At 35.1% G+C, this 23960-nt stretch overlaps 2 protein-coding genes and 1 long non-coding RNA gene across 5 annotated transcripts; 2 read left to right on the top strand and 1 right to left on the bottom strand.

The window, feature by feature from the left end:
* The first annotated feature begins 328 nt into the window (after window positions 1–328).
* LOC114395316 (glucose-6-phosphate isomerase 1, chloroplastic-like) lies at window positions 329–7290 on the top strand. The gene is made up of 14 exons (XM_028357062.1): window positions 329–930; window positions 1187–1309; window positions 1892–1990; window positions 2085–2168; window positions 2700–2843; window positions 2921–2986; window positions 4827–4895; window positions 5001–5108; window positions 5519–5571; window positions 5652–5790; window positions 5903–6059; window positions 6255–6333; window positions 6826–6892; window positions 7002–7290. The coding sequence occupies exons 1-14, from the start codon at window positions 412–414 to the stop codon at window positions 7134–7136; spliced, it is 1842 nt and encodes a 613-aa protein (XP_028212863.1). The 5' UTR covers window positions 329–411; the 3' UTR covers window positions 7137–7290.
* Window positions 7291–10061: 2771 nt separating this feature from the next.
* LOC114395323 lies at window positions 10062–20206 on the top strand. Of its 3 annotated transcripts, none has more exons than XM_028357087.1 (23): window positions 10062–10192; window positions 10433–10553; window positions 10882–11484; window positions 11873–12084; window positions 12188–12259; window positions 12333–12467; window positions 13465–13583; window positions 13663–13971; window positions 14586–14673; window positions 14756–14861; window positions 14954–15067; window positions 15905–16068; window positions 16222–16342; window positions 16511–16735; window positions 16853–17043; window positions 17457–17624; window positions 17744–17849; window positions 18054–18191; window positions 18484–18648; window positions 18735–18935; window positions 19191–19385; window positions 19488–19559; window positions 19825–20206. In XM_028357087.1, exons 2-23 carry the CDS (start codon window positions 10506–10508, stop codon window positions 19975–19977), a joined length of 3705 nt encoding a protein of 1234 aa, XP_028212888.1. In that variant the 5' UTR covers window positions 10062–10192; window positions 10433–10505; the 3' UTR covers window positions 19978–20206. The 3 variants fall into 3 exon arrangements, with proteins under 3 accessions (XP_028212888.1, XP_028212881.1, XP_028212874.1); XM_028357080.1 differs by having other exon boundaries at window positions 10073–10337; XM_028357073.1 differs by having other exon boundaries at window positions 10073–10306.
* An 800-nt stretch (window positions 20207–21006) lies between these two features.
* LOC114371730 lies at window positions 21007–23370 on the bottom strand. The gene is made up of 3 exons (XR_003658073.1): window positions 23172–23370; window positions 22679–22948; window positions 21007–21258 (listed from the first exon to the last, which is right to left on the bottom strand). It is a non-coding gene; the product is annotated as an uncharacterized LOC114371730 (long non-coding RNA).
* Window positions 23371–23960: the final 590 nt, after the last annotated feature.

A 23960-nucleotide genomic window follows, 5' to 3' on the forward strand; every position in this document is an offset into this window, starting at 1 on the left:
GTTTGAATTGGACAAAATTACTATCCAACAATAAATTTGTTCTTTCAAATTATAACAATCATATAGTAATTGATCGAGTTGATGGTAAGATGTGAAACTTTATTAAACATGTACTAATTTGGTGATATTTTCTCCCTCTCTCTCTCTTGCCTTTGTCTTCCCTAATCACAGAAGGCGTAATTAAAAAAAGAGAGGAGGAGCATGCTAGGGCATGGAGGTAATAGTGAGTAGAAATGTAGAATCGAACCCCATTTTAGCAAACCAATCAAAGCCCACCACTCCCTTTAATTTATCCCCGTCAGCACACCAAGTCACCAACAATCACACAAAGCCACTCCCATCACTTGACACAACAAACTCTAATAAGAAATAAGAAATAAAATCAACTAAACCTTATTTCCCATTCCCCTCATGGCTTCAATCTCAGGCATATGCTCATCCTCCCCAACTCTCAACCACTCCACCCCAAAACGACGCCGCACCCCACTCCTCCCTTCCTCCTCATTCCCCTCTAAACCCTCCCCGCCTCGCTCCCTCGCGCGTGAGACCCCCGCGCCGCAACAACAACAACAACAACTCTCCGCAGTAACAAAACCACTCCACGCCGGGCTCGAGAAGGAGCCACGCGCCCTATGGCGGCGCTACGTGGAGTGGCTCTACCAGCACAAGGAGCTGGGGCTCTACCTTGACGTGAGCCGGGTCGGGTTCTCCGACGACTTCGTCCGCGAAATGGAGCCCCGCTTCCACGCCGCGCTCCGCGCCATGGAGGACCTCGAGAAGGGTGCCATCGCCAACCCCGACGAAGGGAGAATGGTGGGGCACTACTGGCTCAGGGACTCTGCTCGGGCGCCCACCTCGTTCCTTAAATCGCAGATTGATAACACGCTCGTCGCCATTTGCACCTTCGCCGACGACGTCGTCACCGGTAAGGTTAGTTCGAACTTCAAATTCGCGGCTCCGTCGTTAGTTATGTTTCGAAGAGGAGTGCTAGTGACACACTATCTATAGAGATTCATTGAATGCGATATCAGACCTGTAAAATTTTGTGATTTTTAATGAATTTCAACTAATAATAAATAGTGTGTTCAAAAGAGTGTGTCTGGGAGTGTGCTACTAGCATTTCTCATTTTTTGAATTTGTTGCGTGTGGTTGGTGATTGTGGTGATGGTTTGGGTTTTTTTGGCAGATTAAGCCGCCATCGTCGCCGGAGGGGAGGTTTACGCAGATACTTTCCGTGGGGATTGGAGGTTCCGCGCTTGGACCGCAGTTTGTGGCGGAGGCACTGGCTCCGGATAATCCTCCACTCAAGGTAATCCAAACCGAGCAAGAGGTCTAGACAAAATTCAGTAGCAATAGTTTAGGAGTCTTATTCTTTTCTTAGAATTGGAGTTTTAACATGGTAATTTGTTTAGTAAAGGTTGACATCTAAAAGTCTACTGATTGGAAACTGCAATTCTGATTGCATAACAGTATGTGGCTTGGTTTAAGAGAATGTTTTATGTTTTCGCTTTTAATTACAAAAATACACCCTATTTTCACTCTGTTCCTATAAGAATATAAGAAAGAGTAAAAGAATAAATAGTGTATGCAGTTACAGTTACAGTATAAAGGGTTTTTATAATGTCATCTATCACCAATTGTCATGTATGATAAGTTTGTTAACTTTTACAATTACAATAACTACATTAAAAGTCATAGCAATGATGATTTTCGATTGGTTGACAATGCATATAAATTAAACTCATGTTTTCGCTTATCCTGTACAAACTTAAAATAGAAAATATTTCATCAAACCAAACAACCCCTTTAGTTATGTTCTTTGAGGAGATCTAATAAGGCAATATCTTACACATTGTTATGGGGTAAAACATATGTTTTTGACTTTTGGCAGATAAGATTTATTGACAACACGGATCCTGCTGGAATTGATCACCAGATTGCGCAACTTGGTCCTGAGCTAGCTTCCACACTTGTGATCGTAATTTCGAAGGTCTGCATGGAGATTATACTTTTTTGTTTGAATATGGTGCTAGTGGGATTCATTATTGCCTGTTGTTGAATTATGAATTTTGATTTATCTTCAGAGTGGAGGTACCCCTGAGACTAGAAATGGCTTATTGGAAGTTCAGAAAGCCTTTCGTGAAGCTGGATTGAGTTTCCCAAAACAGGTTTAATCTCAGGTTTTAATTTTCTTAAGGATTTCCTTTTAACTATTATTGAATTATCATCTGTTTAAATCTTAAGATAGTATTTTAGATTACTGCTATGCCTTCTATTTTCATAGATTTTCTTGCCTTGTCTACATATAATTGAGCCTCTTCAGTTATTTAAAGTGTCTTTTTACACTCTGTAATTAAACAGCGAGGTTAATAGTGTGTTTGGATATCAGTAGACACATGTTCCAACGAATGCAAATGGAAAAGCTTGTCTCTAGGTGGATTGAAGTAAGCGGATGTTTACGTGTGTGCAAACGTAATTCCAAACATGCTCTAAGTCTTTGAATTATGGAAAATTTCTTTATAATAACTTAATATGATATTGTTTTTGACTATTTATAATCTATCGCAATTTTAGCTATTAGCTATGTGCTTAATGTTGGCACTGTTATGAATTTCTCAATGACGTGGGCCCTACACTTGTAAATATGTGGTCAGTTTGTGAACACTCATTTTCATTTGCTGATGCATGGTGTAATGCAGGGCGTTGCTATAACTCAAGAAAATTCTTTGCTGGATAACACTGCAAGAATTGAGGGTTGGTTAGCTAGATTTCCAATGTTTGACTGGGTGGGAGGTAGAACATCAGAGATGTCTGCAGTGGGCCTGCTTCCAGCAGCCCTTCAGGTAATTGGGCATAAACATAAAATCATTGCTCTATTAATTAGATGTCTTATATTCAATTGTAATGTTTCTTGATTCAGAGCATTGACATAAGAGAAATGCTTGCTGGTGCAGCATTAATGGATGAGGCGAATAGGAGTACTGTGGTATGCATATTTTTCTTGACATTCTATCCAATGTTTTAATATTTGAAGATTACTTCGAGTGATGTGCTTATTTAGATGAAGTTTTTTTCCTGTATAACAAGTGATTATGAGACCCTATCTACAAAATTTTCCACCGAGAGGAACAAGTGAACACCTTTTGCTTAATGACTTTTGCTGTGTCTATGTTTGAGTGCTGTTGATGCTCCATGTGCCAAATACATGAGTGGTGGTGGTCAAGTATGAAATATTTGGAAATTAGCATGTGCCGTAACTAGTTACCAACAAGTGAGATGCTTGGAAAACATTTGTATTTTGTACATAACTACATATAGAATCTTCCTGGTATGGATGTATGGTTTATCATTATTTGTGGCCATCCTCCCTCTAAATGAGTTGAGTGTTTGTGTTTAGGGATATACAGATCTTTTCTAAATTAGATCTAATGCCCACCTTTCATTGGTTTTGAATTTGGCATCTCAAACCTATTGAGTGAGCAGGCCAGTGTTTTCTAGGATGCAGTAAACCGATACGTTATCAAGCAATTCATAAATTGATAAGCTGCTTTGGGTAGGCTGAGATTTTAGAAAGTACCTTGTTGAAACAAGAATAATGATAGTTGTAAAGGCTCATTCCAGGGCAAGTATAATTTGCTTTAAGCTGAATTTATGTGCCTGCAGTGGCTGCCTCTGTACCTTTAATATCTATATATATATTTTTTTTCTTTTTTAAATAGTTTATTACTGATATTTTCACCTGACTTTGAACAGAAACTGGGAATACACTATAAGTAAAAAATTCTTATACTCTACAAGTTAGTAGTTCTCTATGGTTTCTAATTAGTAATTACATGAATGACATGTTGTTTTGATATATGTAGCCCAAGCTTTAACATAAAATAAACAAAGCTGGCAGCATGTTTCCATCTGAATCTGGCCAACTTCAAATCTGAACTGGTATTAATCTAGGGTTTGTTCACATTCTACAGCCAACATGCTGTTGTGCAGAAATCTTGTAAATATAATCTGATCGTTAGGTCTGATAAAAAGCATTACAGCTGTTTAAATATGCCTCCTGTCAATTATGGTACAAAAATTAGGAAATAGATGAAATTGGATTTTAAACAAAATCTAATAACAATTAAGTTGAGGATAAACAAAAGCCTAGAGAAAACTCAACCATGAATTAGAAAATTGCCAAAATACCTCTAGAACTAGAAGAAATAAAATAAAATAACAACTTGGTAAAGTTAGTTGCCCTAAACAGTAATCACTAATCATGTATTAAGGTACAATCGGTGTCAAAATCTATGCAAAAGCTAAAATACTGAGATGATTTGAATTTGGATCGTTTAGCATATAACTACTTGATGCTGATGTGTTGTGTGAATGTTTGTCCTCTAAGAAATGTGTCTTTTTATCATCATGGTGAAAAACTCAATGGTGTGAGCTTGTTTTGGAATAAGCATGTCTCATTCCAACCTATATCATGCTTTTGTGGCCATGCAAACTGTTGTTTTCTCCTCTTGATGGTAGAGTGTTTAATAATATGTGAATGAGGCAAAATTAAGAATGTTGATATTTGGAAATAGGAAAATCTTTATAGTGAAAAATTAGAATGTAGTAAGTTGGTTATATCTCCAGAAAACAATTTTTTTTAAGAAAGTCCTTGCCATCTTAAACATAGTGTGATTGATTGTATTACTAATGTGGCATTAATTATATTTTATTGTAGTACAATTCCATTTCTACCTTTGTTTCTACTTTACCATTCTGTCTGGTCAATTTTGATTCTCTCCTCAATCATAAAGAACTCTTATTTATTAATCTCTACTTCTATGCAGATAAGGAATAATCCTGCAGCTTTGCTGGCTTTATGTTGGTATTGGGCTACAGATGGTGTAGGATCAAAAGTATGGATCATAGAGTAATAGTTTATGAATGATTAGCAACTGACTTCTCTTCTGTTTCTTGTCACTATTGCTTATTATGATCTTCTCCTCCTTTTTATTCCTCAGGATATGGTTATCCTTCCATATAAGGACAGCTTGTTATTATTTAGTAGATACTTGCAACAGTTGGTCATGGAATCTCTAGGCAAGGAGTTTGACTTGAATGGTAATCGGGTATGTAAATGTGATATGTGTAACAAATCTAACTATCATTATTTTCATACTTTGTCTTGCATTTTTGGGTAAAAATGATAGAATATTTTTCTTTAATAAGTTTACAGCTGCCTGTATCTAGAAAAAGCTGAATGGACTCATATTATCTATAGTTTTGTAAATTGTGTTCATGTAGGAAGTACACATTTCACTTTTAGATGGAGCTCACCTGCTTTTATCATACCTGGGATATATCAATTATCAACTTGATTGACATGCTGTTGATAAGGTGTCCTAGTATGGATTTACATCCTACTGATCCTAGGAAGATGGATCTTTCATACTACATGTTATGTCACAATTTGTGACTGTTTAATCTTAAACATGTCAAATCTTCATGAATTAAATGTCTTTCGATTTTGATTCCACAGGTTAATCAAGGAATTAGTGTCTATGGAAATAAAGGAAGCACAGATCAGCATGCGTGAGTTATTATTCTAGTAATTTAAAGTTTGTTTGGCATAGTTTTCGGTTTTTGTTTAGTAAAAGTTTTACTTGAAACAGCTACATTCAGCAACTGAGGGAAGGTGTGCACAATTTTTTTGTGACATTCATTGAGGTGCTACGCGATAGACCACCTGGTCATGATTGGGAGCTTGAACCAGGTGTCACATGTGGTGACTACCTGTTTGGTATGCTACAGGTATGACCTATTAATCAAGTATTTTCTCATTGCATTTGAAGGCGATTCTATTTAAGATTGGATGTGGTTAGTTGTTATGTTTGCATAGTGCTAAAAAGTTAAGTTTCTACAGGGAACAAGGTCAGCCCTGTATGCCAATAACCGTGAATCCATCACTGTCACAGTGCAAGAAGTGACACCCAGATCAGTTGGTGCCCTTGTAGCCCTTTATGAACGGGCCGTTGGAATATATGCTTCGCTTGTTAACATAAATGCTTATCACCAACCTGGTAAGCTGTAAACATTTGATCTCTTAAGTCTGCTTTAGGATTTATGGATGTCAGTAAAGTATTGAAATTGTTCTTTACTTGTCATGTACTGTGGTCGATGCTCTATGTTGGTTTGCAAATTAAATTGTTTTATTTATCAGTGACTAAATTAGTGTCATCATTGTCATTTAACTGCTTTTGAATCTGAGTAATTAGGTGTGGAAGCTGGTAAGAAAGCAGCAGGAGAAGTGTTAGCACTTCAGAAACGGGTATTGGCAGTACTCAATGAAGCAAGGTATGATGTAGTATGTTTGTATATATCAGTCTTCTCTGTCTTGGCAAGAAATATTAAAAAATATACGGCATGTGCATGCCAGGATCCTTCTGAAAGCATGAGTTTAGAAGAGTTCTATGAGTGGGTATTTTTATAGAGTGTAGCTAAGGAACATGGATGTATCCTGGGGCACAGTATTGGTTCCTATCATTATGTCTACTTACAATGCATTTGATTTGACTTATAGTAAGAACTTAGAACCGTTGGATCTCTTGGTTTATCTTTGGAATTTTCGTTATTAATCTGAGATGATTGCCCTTCTTGTGGTTCGGGATTCAGATTCTAATGTTGTGCATGTTATATGCTCACTATTAAAGATAATAGACAGAGGATCAATATCTGGAATTCATATTAAGCTTTTGTACACAGGATCCTTAGTCTTCACCATTTACCAATGTATTATTGCCCAGTTAAGTCCATCACTGATTACTATTTATCTGTTTTTGTCTCCAGCTGCAAGGAGCCTGTTGAACCATTAACACTTGAAGAAGTAGCTGACCGTTGCCATGCCCCAGAAGATGTATATACTCACCGATCCCGCTGTTAATTTTCTCAACTTAGGTTTATTAATCACCTCGTTAAGAACCACGGGCCTTATAAATTTAGTAACTTTTTTACTTTTTCTGCAGATTGAAATGATTTACAAGATCATTGCTCATATGGCTGCCAATGACAGAGCACTAATTGCTGAAGGTAACTGTGGTTCTCCGAGGAGCATCAAGGTTTTTCTTGGGGAGTGTAATCTTGATGAATTGTACGCTTGAGTAGTAGATTAATGAAATCCTCATTCCATAATGGTATTATAAGTTGTTTTGGTTGTTGGATCTCTCCATCTACAATGAAGATGATTTTTTTTTCTTCTTTAAATTTAAATTTATTTGGACGGACTTTTTTGAAAGGGTAGTTGAGTTTTGGTGATCTATTTGAGTCATATTTAATTTAACATTTGAATGCACTATCATATAACGAAATGGAGGATCAGGTTGGTAATACATAATTAAGCAAGCTGGTCTTTATGAAACTGGCGACCTTTTACTTTTACCATAATTTGTCTATAAAAGAATCATGATGGGCCTTTTCTAGATACACGTTGTTGATGATAGAATAAGATTAGCCGATTAGGCACAAACAGTACATTGCAAAAGGGCCATGTGATTCAGATCATAAAATACATTGTAATGTGTGATGCTACCTTAATTCGGTTCCTTTACATGTGTGCATCCTCAGCCAGTCATGGTTTGCTGACTTAGTCACAGCTGTTTGCTTCTGAGTGTTTGTCCTGACAAATGAATTCCCACTTCCCAGGGCTTGCTCAAAAATAGTTTTTAAATGCCCAACTAAATTTATCCTAAAAATTGTGTAAGATCACATCATTTCTTTTAGGATCTACTATAATGTAATGATAATTCTTGCTAACGTATGCAACATGAGCCATACGTTTACGGGTTAATATTAGATGTTGTACCTAATAAAGCCAATGAAGAGGACAGTTGAACATAATATGTTTCTATCAGGCAATAAGCATAACAATTGGGTCGATTCAAAGATTGTTCAACTAAATTGTCTCATTGTTCGGTCCTTGATTTTTTTTTCTCAATTATTTGTCACCTCACAAATGAAACTTTCACACGCAGCTGTCAATTGAAATTTGAACACTGTTGTTGCCTACTTGCTTGGCTGTCTAAAGTTTAAAAATAAATAAATAAATTAAAACGCGTTCATATTCATCCAGTTTAATGTAAAGCGTCTCTCACTCTCTCTTGCTACTGCACCTTTTTTTGTGCTGAATGGATGCTCAGGTATAACACACTGCACCATGCCTATAATATGACCCATCTTCTCTAACATAACTTCCCCAACAACATTCCTCCATTATTATTACAAAAAAAACCATAACGGGTATATTTTATTTAATTCTATTACTATTTTATTCTTATTCTTATTCTTATTATGTGGGTTCTAGGCTTCTTCTATATGAGGTGTTAATTAATAAAATTAAAAAAGTTTGGTGGGCGCGTGGATCATTCATTATTTCATTTACTTGCCTAATATGCATAATAAGGTAACAGCTAACCAAGTAACATTGCGACTCCTACGTCAAAATGATAGTGCCATCATGATTAAACATTTGAAATGGGAAAATGTCAAATATCATGAAAAGTTTATCGTTATATTGACATTCAAAAAATTTCAAATTAAAGTCCCCTCTCTTCACGATTCTAGCCGTCAACGTGAAGCATATTCCTCTTGTTGGCTGTGACAACAATTTTCCTTCTTCCCTTCAATATCACTATGACACTATCCACTCATTCACCGTCCTAACCATGCTGTTGTGCCATGTTTTGTTAGTAGCACAACATATGAACATAACAAAAACATAGATTAGGCGTAAAGTGGGACCCACCACCATGTGCATGTGCCACTTGTGGGGGCCACCTTGTGCTCTTTTGCACATTTTTTCTTTCCTCATGCCCAACCATGAATTTTATTGTTAAAGACAAAAGACCATAAAGTGTCCCCACTACAACGTTCGAGTTTTAACCCAATCTTTGATGTTGGTTTGAATTAAATATATATAAAAGCTCAATTAAAAGCAAATTAATAACCCCCATTCATTTTCATTGGGCAAGTATCTTATCTTATTATAGAACTACGAGCGCTTTATTTTCGGACCCGTCAGCGAATTTTTTTTCCATTTTAAGTCGGTGATAAATCAGTAAAATAAGTGTACGTGATCGTCCTTTCGCGCCGAGAAAACGGCGTCGTAGCACCATCATGTTTATGATATGCCGTCGTTTAGTTTAAAACTTTCTAGTTTCTATAATCACACATATTTTAATAATACAGGAAAACGTTCCTATTCATATTTTTTATAATTATACTATGAAGTGTGGTTCAAGTTAAATTCACGTTATTTTTTCGAATAATGTTGACTAGTTATACGTGTGAAGTGTGTTTTCAATTAAATTCATGTTGTTTTTTTTAATATTATAATAATAATAATTTAAGTAAATGTAATAAAGCAATCTAACTGATAATTTTTATTTAAGGAAAATTGAAAAAAATATTTTACAGTAACAATAATAGAAGTCTAACAAACTATTTTTCGCACAATGATCTTGCAAAGTAGACATATTATGTTTAAAATATTAAATTGTAAACTTGATCTTCCTAATATTAAATTGATATCAAGCTAATTAAGCTAAAACTGAAAAGTGTTGATTTGATTTTAAGATTACTAAATTCTATGGATAAAAAAAATTCCAATTTTAAATTGATGGTAAATCTTGTGTTACTTATGTTCAGTTTCTATAAATAAAAAAATAATCCTAATTTAATAATCTTAAAATCAAATCAATCTTTGTGAATTAAATTAACATTTAAAGTATATTTTTTTATATTAGTTTAGGTGTTTATATTATTGTGTAAGATTTTATAATTTTTCCATCAATAAAAGAACATCATCAAGATTATTTGGCAACATTTAAGTAAGATTTTTTACGATAATAATAAACAAAATATTGTTATGAATGCTATATATTTACCGAATACTTTACTTCCTTAACATCCTCGTATATTTTTTTCATAAAAAAAATCCTCGTACAGTATTTTTTATTTTTTACAATATAAACGGTCATCATTTAGTATTATTAGATAATTTAATTAGTGCACTGCAGTGCAAACCCACCAAAAGTGAAAGGAGACAAGCCGCAGCAGAGCATAGAAGAACAACGCTTTTTGAGTTTTTGTGGGTCATTTCTTTTGTTTCAGTCTCTAAGAGTTAGTGAGTGCTAAGTGCTAACCAAAGGAAGCTTTTTGAGTAAGCAAACCCCTTTTTCTCTCCCCTCAAATCTCGCACCCCATAATCCTCTTCTAGTTTCTATTCACTCCATCACTCTCTCCACAAGAGTGTTTCGTCTTTTGTTGCCATTTGGTACCCTCTTAAAACTGGTGTTCTTATACATGTCTGAATCAGAATGCGATAGTTTCCTTCGTTCCTTGTAGCACCCTTTTGCTTTGTTTAACCAAAAGCTTCGTTTTTTTTTTTTTTTTGTGTTAGGCCTTTCATTTTGAAGAAGTGCATTTGCATCAAGGGGTTTTGCTTTGTTTGAGATTTCAACGGTTAGGTTAAGATGTTCACCGAAGGCCTTGACAGAAATGCACTTCGATGGGTCAGAGAGGTAACCTTCACTCGTTAATTCCACACCCTTTTGATTTTCTTTCTCAAAGATTGATTTTTTTAACGGTATATCAAAATGGGGTTTTCTTGATTCGGCTTAATATTTGTAAAGTTTTGTTTTTTTTTAATTGTTGTGTTGGTGTTCTGGACCAACATTACCACTACATTGAGATCACGTTAATGTTTGTAAGGTTGTAAGGTTGTGATGTTTTTTTTCTTTTTCTTTTTTGGGTTAGTGTTTAGAGGGAAGTTTCATTCTCCAAGTCCACCTTGAGATCACATTAGTGTTTGTGAAAATTCTGATTATTTTTGTCTTTGTTGGTGATTAGAAGGAAGTCCCATTCTCAAACACTGCATTGAGATCTCGCAATGATCCCATCAGTGGGATGAAGAGTGGTGCTGGCAGAGGGTTTGGGTTGCCACCCCCAGCAAAATTCAGAAGTGGGCATCTTCCTGCTAATGCAATCCCTGTGTCAACAGTCATGCCGGGTGAGACTGGCGACAGCGGTTCAAATTCTGATAATGACGACAGCATCGAATCGGAGGAGGAGGTTTATGGTGGCAGGTATTCATTGGATTCGTCACCGCAAGACCGAAGAGTCCCCCCCAATGGTGCTGCTAGGAGATATGGGAACCTCACTCGACCCCGGTATGCAAGTGATTATACATATTCCGAGGTCAGTTCTTCCAGGGAAACACTGGTTGGCAAACCTGGTACTGTGAGGGATCCATTGATGAGGGGGGCGGCAAATGTAAGACAGAGTGGCTTCACAGAGGATGATTCATCGGATTCTGCAGCCAGCTCCGAATTCTCTACCACACAGGTAGGAGGAAGTATCAATGGAGCACTGCCTAGAGGTAGAACTTATTTGTCTGAAGGGTATGCTTCTAGTGTGCCTTCAAGGATGAATGTGAAAAGTACTGCAGAAAAGGTATGGAATGGTGGATATGATATAGATTATTGAGGCTGTAATGTGCCTACAGTATTACTGAAAAATTGTTAATGTTGATTTTTTATTTATTTATTTATGAAAATGGTGATAAAAAGTATTGTTTTTAGAATAGCAGTTTTTATTTTACGAATTAATATGAATTTGATCATGAAAACTACTGCTCACAGTAATTTAAAATTTATATTTGATAAGACAGATACTGTGTTACCCGCTATTGTTGTATGGGCGGTGTGTCTCTTCTTTGACATTCATTATTTCCTAATAAATTTCTCATCTTTGAATTAGTCGCTTCACTGCTTACCTACCAGTATTCAACCGTATTGCTGAAATTAGTCTAACTTATTGATTTTGTTATGAAAATCCCCAGAATGGAAGAATATCTGATGATGAGGATGATGACATTCCCAGTGCACCCCCATTTGTTGGTTCTACTCAAGAGATCAGACAAACACATGAGGAAACTGCTGCTTCCAGAGTTCATGCTACTCCAAATAAAGCAGAATCAAGTTCTTTGAAATCCATGTCTGGGGATAAGATAGAAAACCATGTCGAAAATGGGAGCCCTGACCAATTTGCTAGGTTAGTATATTTGATAATAATTGTATAGCATTCCTTCCCAGCCAAACAAGTTATAGGAATGTATAGCAATCCAATATTATTTAATCTTGATTTATGTTCACAGAATTGCTACTGGTTCAGAGGCTGCTACATCTTCAAATTCACACCCACCTCGCCTTCCAACATTTCATGCAAGGTATTTTGTGTGTTCTTTATTGTGCTGAATATTTATCTCCTTGAATGTGCGCTAATATGCAAATTCATTTCAGTGCTCTTGGTCCATGGCATGGAGTGATTGCATATGATGCTTGTGTGCGTCTTTGCCTTCATGCTTGGGCAATGCAGTGCATGGAAGCTCCTATGTTTTTGGAAAATGAATGTGCTTTACTTAGGGATGCATTTGGGTAAGTTAAGGCTCTTCCTCCACTGCTGTTTCTTCCCAATCCTTCCTCGAATCTTTATGTATTTGGTTCTGGTAAAGATGCTATTGCTTTACGCTGCTGTGTATAATCCATGAGTATAAACAAGTGTTGCTAACTGTACATGGTCTGGTTCCATGAGTAAATAGTATCTTGTAGAGAATTTAAAAATAGGTATTTACTATGCCATGCTGAGTCTGACCAAAACATTTTTTCCTTATAAAAAAACTATATTTTGCTGCAACCGTGAAACAAGTAAACATTGAGCTTGCATGATTCCATTCAGAAAAATTGCTGGTTCAGGAACAACTAGGATAATAAAAACCATATTTGAGCCAATGCTCACTTTTCTTTTCCAAAGCTTTCCACAACTTCTCTTGGCAGTTGGCACTCAATCTTATTCTTTCCCCAAGTCAATAAAAACCACATGCAAGTCTTTTTCTTTGCTTTTGTAGTTGTACCTTTCCATTAGCTCCTATAGAAGATAAATAAATTCTATTGTAGACCTTCTTGCCATAAAACCAAATTGATTCTCTGCAATTCCAATCTTTGTTCTTAATCTATGTTCATGATTCATTTTCTGAACTGTTTTTATTGTTAGATATAAAACTGCCTTCACTAATCTTATGCTTTTGAGGATGTTGGTCCTTAACATGGTACCATAGACTCTATGACCAAGTGATCAGTAGTTTGATCATTGTCGCCCTCGTTCTTCTAAATAAAAGTTGAACTTCAGCATAAGGGGAGTGGGTTTGTAGTATTGTCTTCAAAGTTTAAATGGCTTGTGTGAATGGAGTGTGATATTTATAAAACAATTCACAGGCCTCTATTTAACTAAGGTTTTTTTAATAGTTGGTCCTTGACAGCTACTTTGCTTCTTATTGGTTTTTTGTTTTTGAATATTCAGATTAACTAAAGTTTTAATAGTTGGTCCTTGACAACTACTTTGGTTCTTATTGGATTTTTGTTTTTGAATATGTAGATTGCGACAAATTCTATTGCAATCAGAAGATGAACTAATGGTGAAGTGCAATGCGGAGCCTTCCAGTGAGGGTGTTGCTCCAAAACCCAAAAAACTTATTGGCAAGATGAAGGTGCAAGGTACATTCTCATGTTATCTTTTACTAATTATTTAACTTCTCCCAAGCGAGTCTTTGTTGAAACTTTATTCACTTTGCAGTTCGTAAAGTCAAAATGGGCTTGGACCCTCCTACTGGCTGTAGCATGTCATCGATCATGACGCACAAAATTAAAATGGAATCTGTGCGACACCATTTCTCCAATTTGCAATCATCACTGTCTGCTGGATGGCAAGCTCTCAGAAGAATTCGATTTATACCACGTTTGCCTGCAAATGGTTCCTTGGCTCGACAGAGCTTGGCATATGTGCATGCTAGCACCCGCTATATACAGCAGGTGTCTGGACTCCTGAAAGTTGGTGTTGTAACAACTCTAAGGAATAATTCATCATCCTATGAAGTTGGGCAAGGTATGTAAGAATGCAACATGCATTATAATTATTCATTATTACTATGCATTGTTGGTTGTAGTACTCCTTAGTCCTTACTAAGGATTGTGTAATAATAACATTCTTATCACAATTAAAATTAAAATTGCACTGTAGCTATAGAGGTTGACATAAAGATAGGAATAAGATTGAATAGAGTCAACATAAAAGTTCTCCAATTCCTACTGTAATCTGTAAGGTCTCATTGACACGTGTCTTTCCCTGACCTTATAATTGGGAGCCTTTCTCTCTCTCAACTTTTTATTACTAAGAAAAAAGAATTGTGCTCTAGCTATAAGGTATACTCCTGGGCTGGAACTAACCTTAACAATAGTTATGAGAGATTCCTTTGGATGTTATTTCTGTTACAGCTTGAGTTAAAAAAAATTATTCCATTTCATTTTATTATAATGAGTTATTGCTGAATTTGTGGATCTTTGGTTGACTTTTATACTTCCTTTCATGTTTTATTACTTGGGTCAGTGATTCATGATGTTGCTGTTCTAAATGCACCTATTTGATTCTCATTTCACTAGTTTGGTTTTTGCTTGGATTTGTTCCATTTTATTTATTTTTCTATCTATGCATGTGATCAGAGACATACTCATGTTCCTTAAGGTTGAAAAGCACAGTTGAAGAAGATGCAATAAGGTTGCAGCCTGGATCTAGTGAAGTCCATATGTTGTAAGTTTTACTTGTTTGTTTTTTTGTGTTTTTAATCTTTTATGATTGTACCTCTTGAAAAAATTTCTGAATACTTGTACAGTTTTCCAGATAGCCTCGGAGATGATTTGATTGTTGAAGTTCAAGAATCCAATGGAAAGCATTTTGGCCGTGTTCTTGTCCAAGTGGCTACTATAGCTGATGATCCGGTAATACTATATGCTCCTTATTTTTCTGGACGTTATTGGTGCCTGTCATGAGTGATGATCATCATGATAGAATTCATGTTCAACTGAAACAGGCTGACAAATTACGCTGGTGGCCTATTTATCGTGAACCAGACCATGAGCTTGTGGGCAAGTTACAGCTGTATGTAAATTATTCAACAAGTGCAGATGACAATAGTCACCTCAAGGTTAGTTAATGTGAACAATGACTTGATTTTTGTGGACATGTAAGCTGTAGCAGTGAGAGCCTCAGATCTCATGAGCTGTTCTTTCTTAAATCACCATCAAACTATCATGACAACTTAAAAAAACTAGGGATTCTTCTAACTGATAAATTATTTAAAGTAGAAAAGATAATTATATCTCCTGGTAAATTCCCGGGGCTTCTTATATATAAGATAATTGAAGTTATTTTTATTTTTTAGAATCCATTTTATGATATCTAGAACTGACTTTACATGATATCATTACAAGCCATTGTGTTTTTGGGCTGCCAAAAATACAATACTATTTGATTAAGTATTTTGATTTTAATGTTAAACTTTATTTGCATTCATTCATCAGACCTATAAATTGTGTGATTTTACATTTTAGTTTAGATGCAATGTAAGGATCTGTTTAGTTTCAAAAACAATTACAAAACTGCCACATTGTTTGTCAGCCATGGTAGTTGCCATCAGACATACTTTGTTTCTTGTTTTCAGTGATTTGTATAGGAATAGTGGTCCTGAAAACAGGAAACATTTCTCAAATAATATTGGCCCAAATTTTTTCAATTCATAGGCAGGTGTCACTCTCTGTCACCCCCTTTCCTTTCTTGTATGTATCCTCAACAGAAAACGCAAAAAGAAACAAAGATATCATTATTCTTTGACAACATATCAGAAATAGGAAAATAAAAATGTTTCATGTGCTTTATGTTGGAGTCTTCATTTGCTCAATGATGTGCTATTTTAAATTCTTGAGTTTTCTAATAATTTGTGCATCACGTATTCACATTTTATTCTCTTTTCTTGCAATCCCAGTATGGTTCTGTAGCAGAGACAGTTGCATATGACTTAGTTTTGGAAGTTGCAATGAAAATCCAGGGATTTCAGCAAAGGAATTTATTGTTGCACGGTCCATGGAAATGGCTGTTGACACAGTTTGCATCTTATTATGGGGTATCTGAGATATATACCAAGCTGCGGTAATGTGAAATAGATTTGCACTTTTCCCCTGAATATTTGATTTCTTATATGTCTAGATTTGCACTTTTCCCCTGAATATTTGATTTCTTATATGTCTAGTTTGACGCTTTTCTAATGATACTAATGGTGTTCATAACATTCTGTTTAAATAGATATCTATCTTATGTCATGGATGTGGCTACACCTACAGCAGACTGCCTCAACTTGGTGTATAACCTGCTAGCACCTGTTATCATGAAGGGCAATAGCAAGACTTCTTTGAGCCACCAGGAGGTATCATTGTCATCTTTTAATTCACAAGTGATATAACTTCAACTGCTCACTGCAATGTACTGTATTTTAGATGCTGTCAATATACTTGAACTGATCTCATTTGCTTACTATTAAATTCATTGATTTTTTTGTCTTGTCTAACATGGTATGATTTTTGTTCATCTCCAGAACCGAATACTAGGAGAGACCAAGGATCAAATTGAACAGATACTTACACTTGTTTTTGAGAATTATAAATCACTTGATGAGTCTTCTTTCTCGGGCATCATAGAGGTTTTCAGACCAGCAACGGGTCAAGCAGCACCAGCCTTGGAACCTGCTGTTAAACTCTACAAGCTTCTTCATGATATCTTATCTCCTGAGGCTCAAACTGCATTTTGTCATTATTTCCAGGTTAGAGAAACTTGAGTTTTTTAATGATATCAATTGCTAATTATATTCACATATCAATTTATTTGACAACTTGCTGATAAAAAAAAATAATTTATTTGACAACTGGTATCTTCCCAGGTTGCTGCAAAAAAGAGGTCCAAGAGGCACCTGAGTGAAACAGATGAATATATTACACAAAATAATGAAAACAGTTTGATGGATGGCATGGCTATGTCTACTGCTTACCAGAAGATGAAAACCCTATGTGTAAATCTTAGAAATGAGATCCATACTGATATCCAGATTCATAATCAAAATATACTACCTAGGTATTATTTGTTTCTCAAAGCATCTTGTATGTATTTAGTTTGCTAGAATTTTGATGCAGGTTATGTGTATTGTTTCTCATCTTTATGTTCACACTTAAAGAACTTAACTTTTTTTATTTTGGTCTTTGTTCTTGTTTATTGCATTTTGTATTTTATGTTTAACTGTTTATTTTGGTCTCTTTAACCCCAACTGTTGTTATCATGAATCTGTATTCACATGTGACAGCATATCTTTCTTGATTACTTTTGTTTTAAGCTTGGCTCAGACATAGAATCATCATTTTAATTGCTTGATTAGATGCATTTCAAACTTCAACTTCTTTAGTTTTAAGTATTCTTGCATGTTATGTTAGTTTGTCAAACTACTATTGTAGGCTAAAGGTTCTAATGTAGCTGGATTAATATTTTCACAGCTTTGTGGACCTGCCAAATCTTTCTGCTTCCATATACAGCACAGAGCTTTGCAATAGATTACGAGCCTTCCTCATATCTTGTCCACCGACGGGCCCATCATCACCAGTGGCAGAACTTGTTATTGCAACATCAGATTTTCAGAGAGATCTTGTAAGCTGGGGTATTGGGTAAGTGCCACTATGCTTTAGTTGGAGAGACTAGGGTCTAGGAGTATAGCCCTGTTTTTCAAGTTCAAGAACGAATCCCTACTACTACACAAGTCTAACTTGTTTTATTTCCTTCTCAGTCCTATCAAAGGTGGAGTGGACGCAAAAGAGTTGTTCCATTTGTATATTCTTGTTTGGATCCAAGATAAACGTCTATCTTTGCTGGAGTCATGCAAATTAGATAAGGTACTTATTTATCGCAATGGTATTGTCATATTCCATTTTGTGTCTTCAGGACTTCATCATAGTCCCTTTAGGTGATCTAGGCTTGAATGAACCTTTTGATTTTGAAGGATACTTCAAAACTGGTCATGTTAACTGCTGCATCTCTTCAGTAGTAAATTGTTGTGACAACGGGTTGTCTAAAATCTAAATGCTTTGCTGTTGCAGGTGAAATGGTCAGGAGTTAGAACACAACATTCTACTACTCCCTTTGTTGATGATATGTATGAGCGGCTGAAGGAGACGTTGACAGACTACGAGGTCATCATTTGCCGCTGGCCAGAATATACCTTGGTCTTAGAGAATGTATGCCAGTTCCTATTATTTATTTCCTTGTCCTGCATATTTCTTTCCCCCCTTTTCCCGGTGAATTTCAGATGCTATCCATTTCCATTTTCATCTTTTGATCTCTCTTATAAGCAAATACCTATCCTTAGGTTTTTTTTTTTTTTTGTAAAAAATATTATTGCTCATATTGAAAAGGCATAATTTAGCACTGGAGTTTTTATTCCTTGATTCTCAACGTGCTATTGAATGAGATGGACAAAAGATTGATGAAGGAGTTTGATTTTTTTTTTTTTGAAAAAAATGGCAACAGGCCGTTGCTGATATTGAAAAGGCCATTGTGGAAGCTTTAGACAAACAATATGCGGATGTAATATCTCCTCTCAAAGAAAGCATGGGTCCTAAGAAATTCGGCCTTAATAAATATGTCCAAAAACTTGCCAAACGCTCTACATGTGCCTATGTGGTTCCTGATGAGGTGAGTTGAATTTCTGAAAAACTTGAGATACTTTTTTTTTATAAGCAAATATTTTATACTTTGTTTGAACTTGTCACTTTTTTCAGCTTGGAGTTCTTTTGAATTCCTTGAAGAGAATGCTCGACAGCTTGCGCCCCAGGGTCGAATCCCAGTTCAAGACATGGGGTTCTTGCTTGCCACATGTTGGAAACACAACACCTGGTGAGCGACTTAGTGAGGTGACAGTGATGCTGAGAGCAAAGTTCAGGAACTACGTGCAAGCTATTGTGGAGAAACTTGCGGAGAATGTCAGTAGCCTTTTGAAAGCAAATTTACTGTTCTTAATAGCATAATATTTAACTTAAGTAGGTAGAGCAGTACTGCAGTCAGGATATTTATGCATACCAATGACTGACCAGAATATTACCATTAAATTGAAAATGTGAAGTTACTGTTTTCTTCATATTTATGCAGTGCAAGATATCTCAAATTTTTGTTCCCATTTCAGAATAATGTTAATAAAGTATTCACGTATCCTAATATCATCATCTATGTTGTTCCAGGCAAAGTTACAGAATACCACAAAATTAAAAAAGATTCTTCAAGATTCGAAGGAAACTGTTGTGGAGTCTGATTTAAGAAATAGAATGCAGCCACTGAAAGATCAGTTGGCTAATACCATAAGCCACCTTTACAGTGTCTTTGAGACTCATGTTTTCATTGCCATATGCCGAGGTTATTGGGATCGTATGGGACAGGTCAGTTCACTTTCATCTGGATTTCGTTGCCTTGAGCATCTTTAGATTTCAGAGTCTTGAGATATTAATTGCATCATATTTGTTGTATTTCTTATTTAACAGGAAATTTTAAGTTTCTTGGAGAACAGAAAAGAGAATAGATCGTGGTACAAAGGTTCAAGGGTTGCTGTTTCTGTGAGTAGCTAGCTACCTTTATAGTTTTGAAGTTATGAAATTAATTTTCACACTTTCCAATGAAAAGCATGCATACCAATGTAAATAATTTTTTTTTCACATTACTTAACCTCTAAACTAAACCAGTACATCTTTGATTTGATAACAGTGTATTTGCATGGTTAGTTATGAAAACAAAAATGCATGTTTCTTTCAATTGAGATTCTAAGGTCCCAAAGAACATTGCCTGGGTTGTGATTTCTGACCCCAAGTAAAATGTGTGCAGATTCTGGATGATACATTTGCTTCACACATGCAACAGCTTCTAGGAAATGCATTGCATGAGAAAGACCTGGAGCCACCTAGATCCATCATGGAAGTTCGTTCCATGCTATGCAAGGATGCTCCCAATCACAAAGACAACACATTTTACTATTAGGCTAATTCTACATGTAAATATGAAGAGAGGAATGCACGGGGTAAAAAGAGAATGGATCACCAATTTTGTTGTAGGAGCAAGCAACTCAACTGCTCCCTGAATGATTGATGTGCTTTTCAATGGGAATAGTGATTTTTTAATACACGATATATACACAGTAAAATTACTCATTGTAATACTTGGTAGTAGTAATATATAAATGTTAGTTTTTTGCATTCTATTAATCAAACCTTGGCCTTTTTGATTAACTAGTGCAGTGTCTAACGGCACTAATATTTTGTTTATAACTAATATATTAATTAAATAATATATGCACTAACGGTATAAAGGTTTCTTACATTGTCATTTAATTATAATTTTATATGTATGCTATAAATAAATGTTGATTTTTATAATTTATAATTAACTCTTAAAGGTTATACTACGGGTAATTTCTATTTGATTTATAGTGTAAAGTATATGTCTATTAATCACTAACTAAATCATTGTTTTGGCGGAGTTCAAAAAAATGACATTATTCTTTTGGTGGATTGTCGAAATACGTTACATACCAATTTTATGTGAAGATTAATAATGATGCAAGAGAAGTCAATTTTAATAGCAAAGAAAACTAATGAATTCATTGGTTTCTCCTCAAGTCTGGAATAGCCAAACTCAAAAAGGCATAATACTATACGCAATGAATCAGGAAAAATCACAGCTCAATTTGAAGTGCACAAATTCAAGTCAGTCACATGATCACAGTTTCTTCATAGAAAGACAAATGAAAATACAACACGAGTACACAGCCTAAAAAGAGCACCCTAACAAACATCCTAATCTTATACTAAAAAATGAAATTAACAGCTATAAATGATGCTAAGCCACCTAAAAAAATTGCTAGGGTTGTAAACGTAAGACTATGAAACACGGACACTCCAGTCCTTTGTCGTGTTCAGTGTTCGACACGCGTCCGTGTCAGTGTCCGACACCGACACGACACCTGTACTATGTTCTATATTTTGGACATTACAGGTGTCCACATGTCCGTATCCGGTGTCCGTATCGGTGTCGATGTTTCATAGCGTATGAGTCTTTCATGGTTTTTTCATTTTTTTTTTCTCCGTGCTTCTTCAGTCTTGGCCATCTCTATGTCATTCTCAGTGACTATAGAAACACAGTCTTGGCCATCTCTATTCATCTCTATAGAAACACCATCATTGCAGTTCCAACTATTGTCAACCCTTCCATGGCTTTCCTAATTGACTCGAGGAGCAACTCCCTTTTTTCATCCTTTTCATTCTACAAATTAAAAATCATTAGTAAATAATATGATATTGGCTAAAATATTTTTCATCTTTATAAATATGAAAATGTTTGAAATTTTAGGTATGTTTCCATTCTTGCAAAATTATAACATATTTAAAGTGATAAAAAAAATTAATTATATAATTTGTACTCTACATAATATAACACACGGTACAGTTGCAATGTATGTATGCTTTTCGGTTAGTTTTGGTCACTGCATGTTTTTGGTTGCTCGGATATGTATATAAGGTAATTTTATTAATAAAAAGAGCAATAGAAAAGCTTCTTATACAATCACACATATATTCTTTTTTATATTTTATTTAAATTTTATTAATTAAGAAATTAAATTGTTTTTTTTATCAAAATAATATTTTAAAAATGAAAGGGATTTAGTTAAAATAATTAATTCACATACATTTTAAAATTCTTTGTCCAAACACTACATAAGGTAATTTATAATTGTTTACCTCAATGTTATTTGTTTATCATTTGTGTTTATATTGCAACTTAAAATCTAGATATATAATATGACATTACATGTTTAATTTACACAATAAAATTTTATATAGGCTCCTCAAATTTTTTGTTCAAGCTCCGCCGAGGGTCCTTCAACCAGATCTCTGCCGCCAGAGGGAGGGGATCATAGGGAGTGAGGAGAGGGATTTGGTGTTAATGATCATTCAAGACAGAGAGGATTAGTGATTTAACACATGGCGGTGTCCAATTGGTTACTGGGCCGCTTATGTGCATAATCATTAGATATGTAGATGTGGATATATTTGAACTTAATTTTAAAATAAATTTTTATACATTTTAATTTTGTGAAAATAAAAAATAATTTTTTTAGAAATAAATTCTGAATATTTTTATATTTACGATGACAAAAAATATATTTTAACTTATAATATTTAATCTATTAAACAATGTGATAAAAAATGATGCTCATTTTTTTTTCCAGCATTCTTTAATAACTCCTCTAGCCAAAGTTATTTCCTGTTGAAGCTTTTCAATTACTTTCTCTTGAAGCCTTTCATTTTCTGCTGTAATAGTTAGTCAGAAATTATGTACTGCAAGATTATTACATGTCTGTAATATTTATTAATGTTCGACTTATTTTATATATATATATATATATATATATATATATATATATATATATATATTCAGGAATTATAGTAATATACAGTGGGTACTATCTAATAATTATTTCCTAGTTACCTGTGTACAGAGTGTGGTCCTCTAGTTAAGTCCAAGAGCCAAGTAGCTAGAAGCTACAATTGTTTTTTCAAATTTAATGAACTTACTATACAGTATAGTATTTCTTAGTTGTTGAATGTTTAATGAGTTTGTTATGCTCTATGAAGCCAAATATCATTTATGTGTAAATGTTTAACTAAATAATTATAACTACCAGTTTATTTGAAGCAGGTGGTTGAACTTGCATGACAGGCATTGGAGTTTGACTAATTTCTGTGTTCCCACCTTCCTCCTCCTCTGGCAACTTCCGCTGCGTCAGCTCGCTGGAATCCGCCACCATGGCTGACGTTAGTGTTTTGTGGGCAATGTCCTCCTCCTCCTTGTCCATGTTGTCGTTAGTTATTAGTGTTTTTGTTAGTAGAAGATTTGAACTAACTACTACGATCTCTCTCCAATAAGTGAAAGTTACTTGCATTGGTAAGAACTGCACATAAAATCCAAAGATGTTGTATAAGAATGTTGGCTGTACCAACTGACAAGAACTGCATTGTTTAAAAATAAGGGAAGTCCTTCAGATTTAAATTTTACAAGGAGGCTAACTTCACAAATATTCACATCAAAATATGATGTGTCAAAGAACATAAAATATCCTGAATTTTCTTTTTTTGTTTTGAAGAAAACTAAACTGTAAGAGAAAATAATTATACCTGCAATTAATTTTCAAGCATGCACTGATATGATTTTTACCAAGGAAAGCAAAGAGAAACTGAAGACGTTTCCTGAATTCCCCAATCCTGGACATTTGAATGAAGTCTTCTAGGCTGCAAAATACAAAAGCAAAAACAAAAGTAACTCCAAAAACTAGGTCACAAAATCTAAAATATGAAACTGCAAACAGACTGAATTTAATCTATAACATGCCTTTGGATAATTGATATATGATAAGAGCTGGGTTGAAGAAAAGAATACACCACAACTGCACCAAAGGAATGAAACAAATAAGCGATATTCTTATAAAGAACAAAATTTTACAGCATGCAGGAATCATAATAGGGTGCAAAGGCGTGTACATGTGGATTACTAATTGTGATCGCCCACTGCATTAAGGTTTTCACGAATATGAATGTTAAGGATCCTGCAATGCAAGTTACATTCCTTGCAATGTGAATGACTCACAACTTTAAACATCAATCCATATTAACATTTAATTAATATGTTTTCATTCATGGCAATAAGACCTTAGCCTCATATAACACATGACAACTTTCTTCATAGACAGACCACCACAACCTGTCGGAGCACTCAACCGACACTCCATCTCCTCCTCTGACCACATCTCCGCTGTCATGGACTCATGCACCCACTGCCAATCACAATGAAAACTATGACAAGAACGAGGATATTAAGGATGAGGAAAGAAGTCTGGCTCCAAAGATAAACTGGAGACCCAGCATAGCCTGCCAAACTCCAGCCTAGCCTTGGCCATAAAGCAGGAA

This window comes from Glycine soja, chromosome 2, assembly GCF_004193775.1.
Source record: "Glycine soja cultivar W05 chromosome 2, ASM419377v2, whole genome shotgun sequence".
NCBI classification, from domain to species: Eukaryota; Viridiplantae; Streptophyta; class Magnoliopsida; order Fabales; family Fabaceae; genus Glycine; species Glycine soja.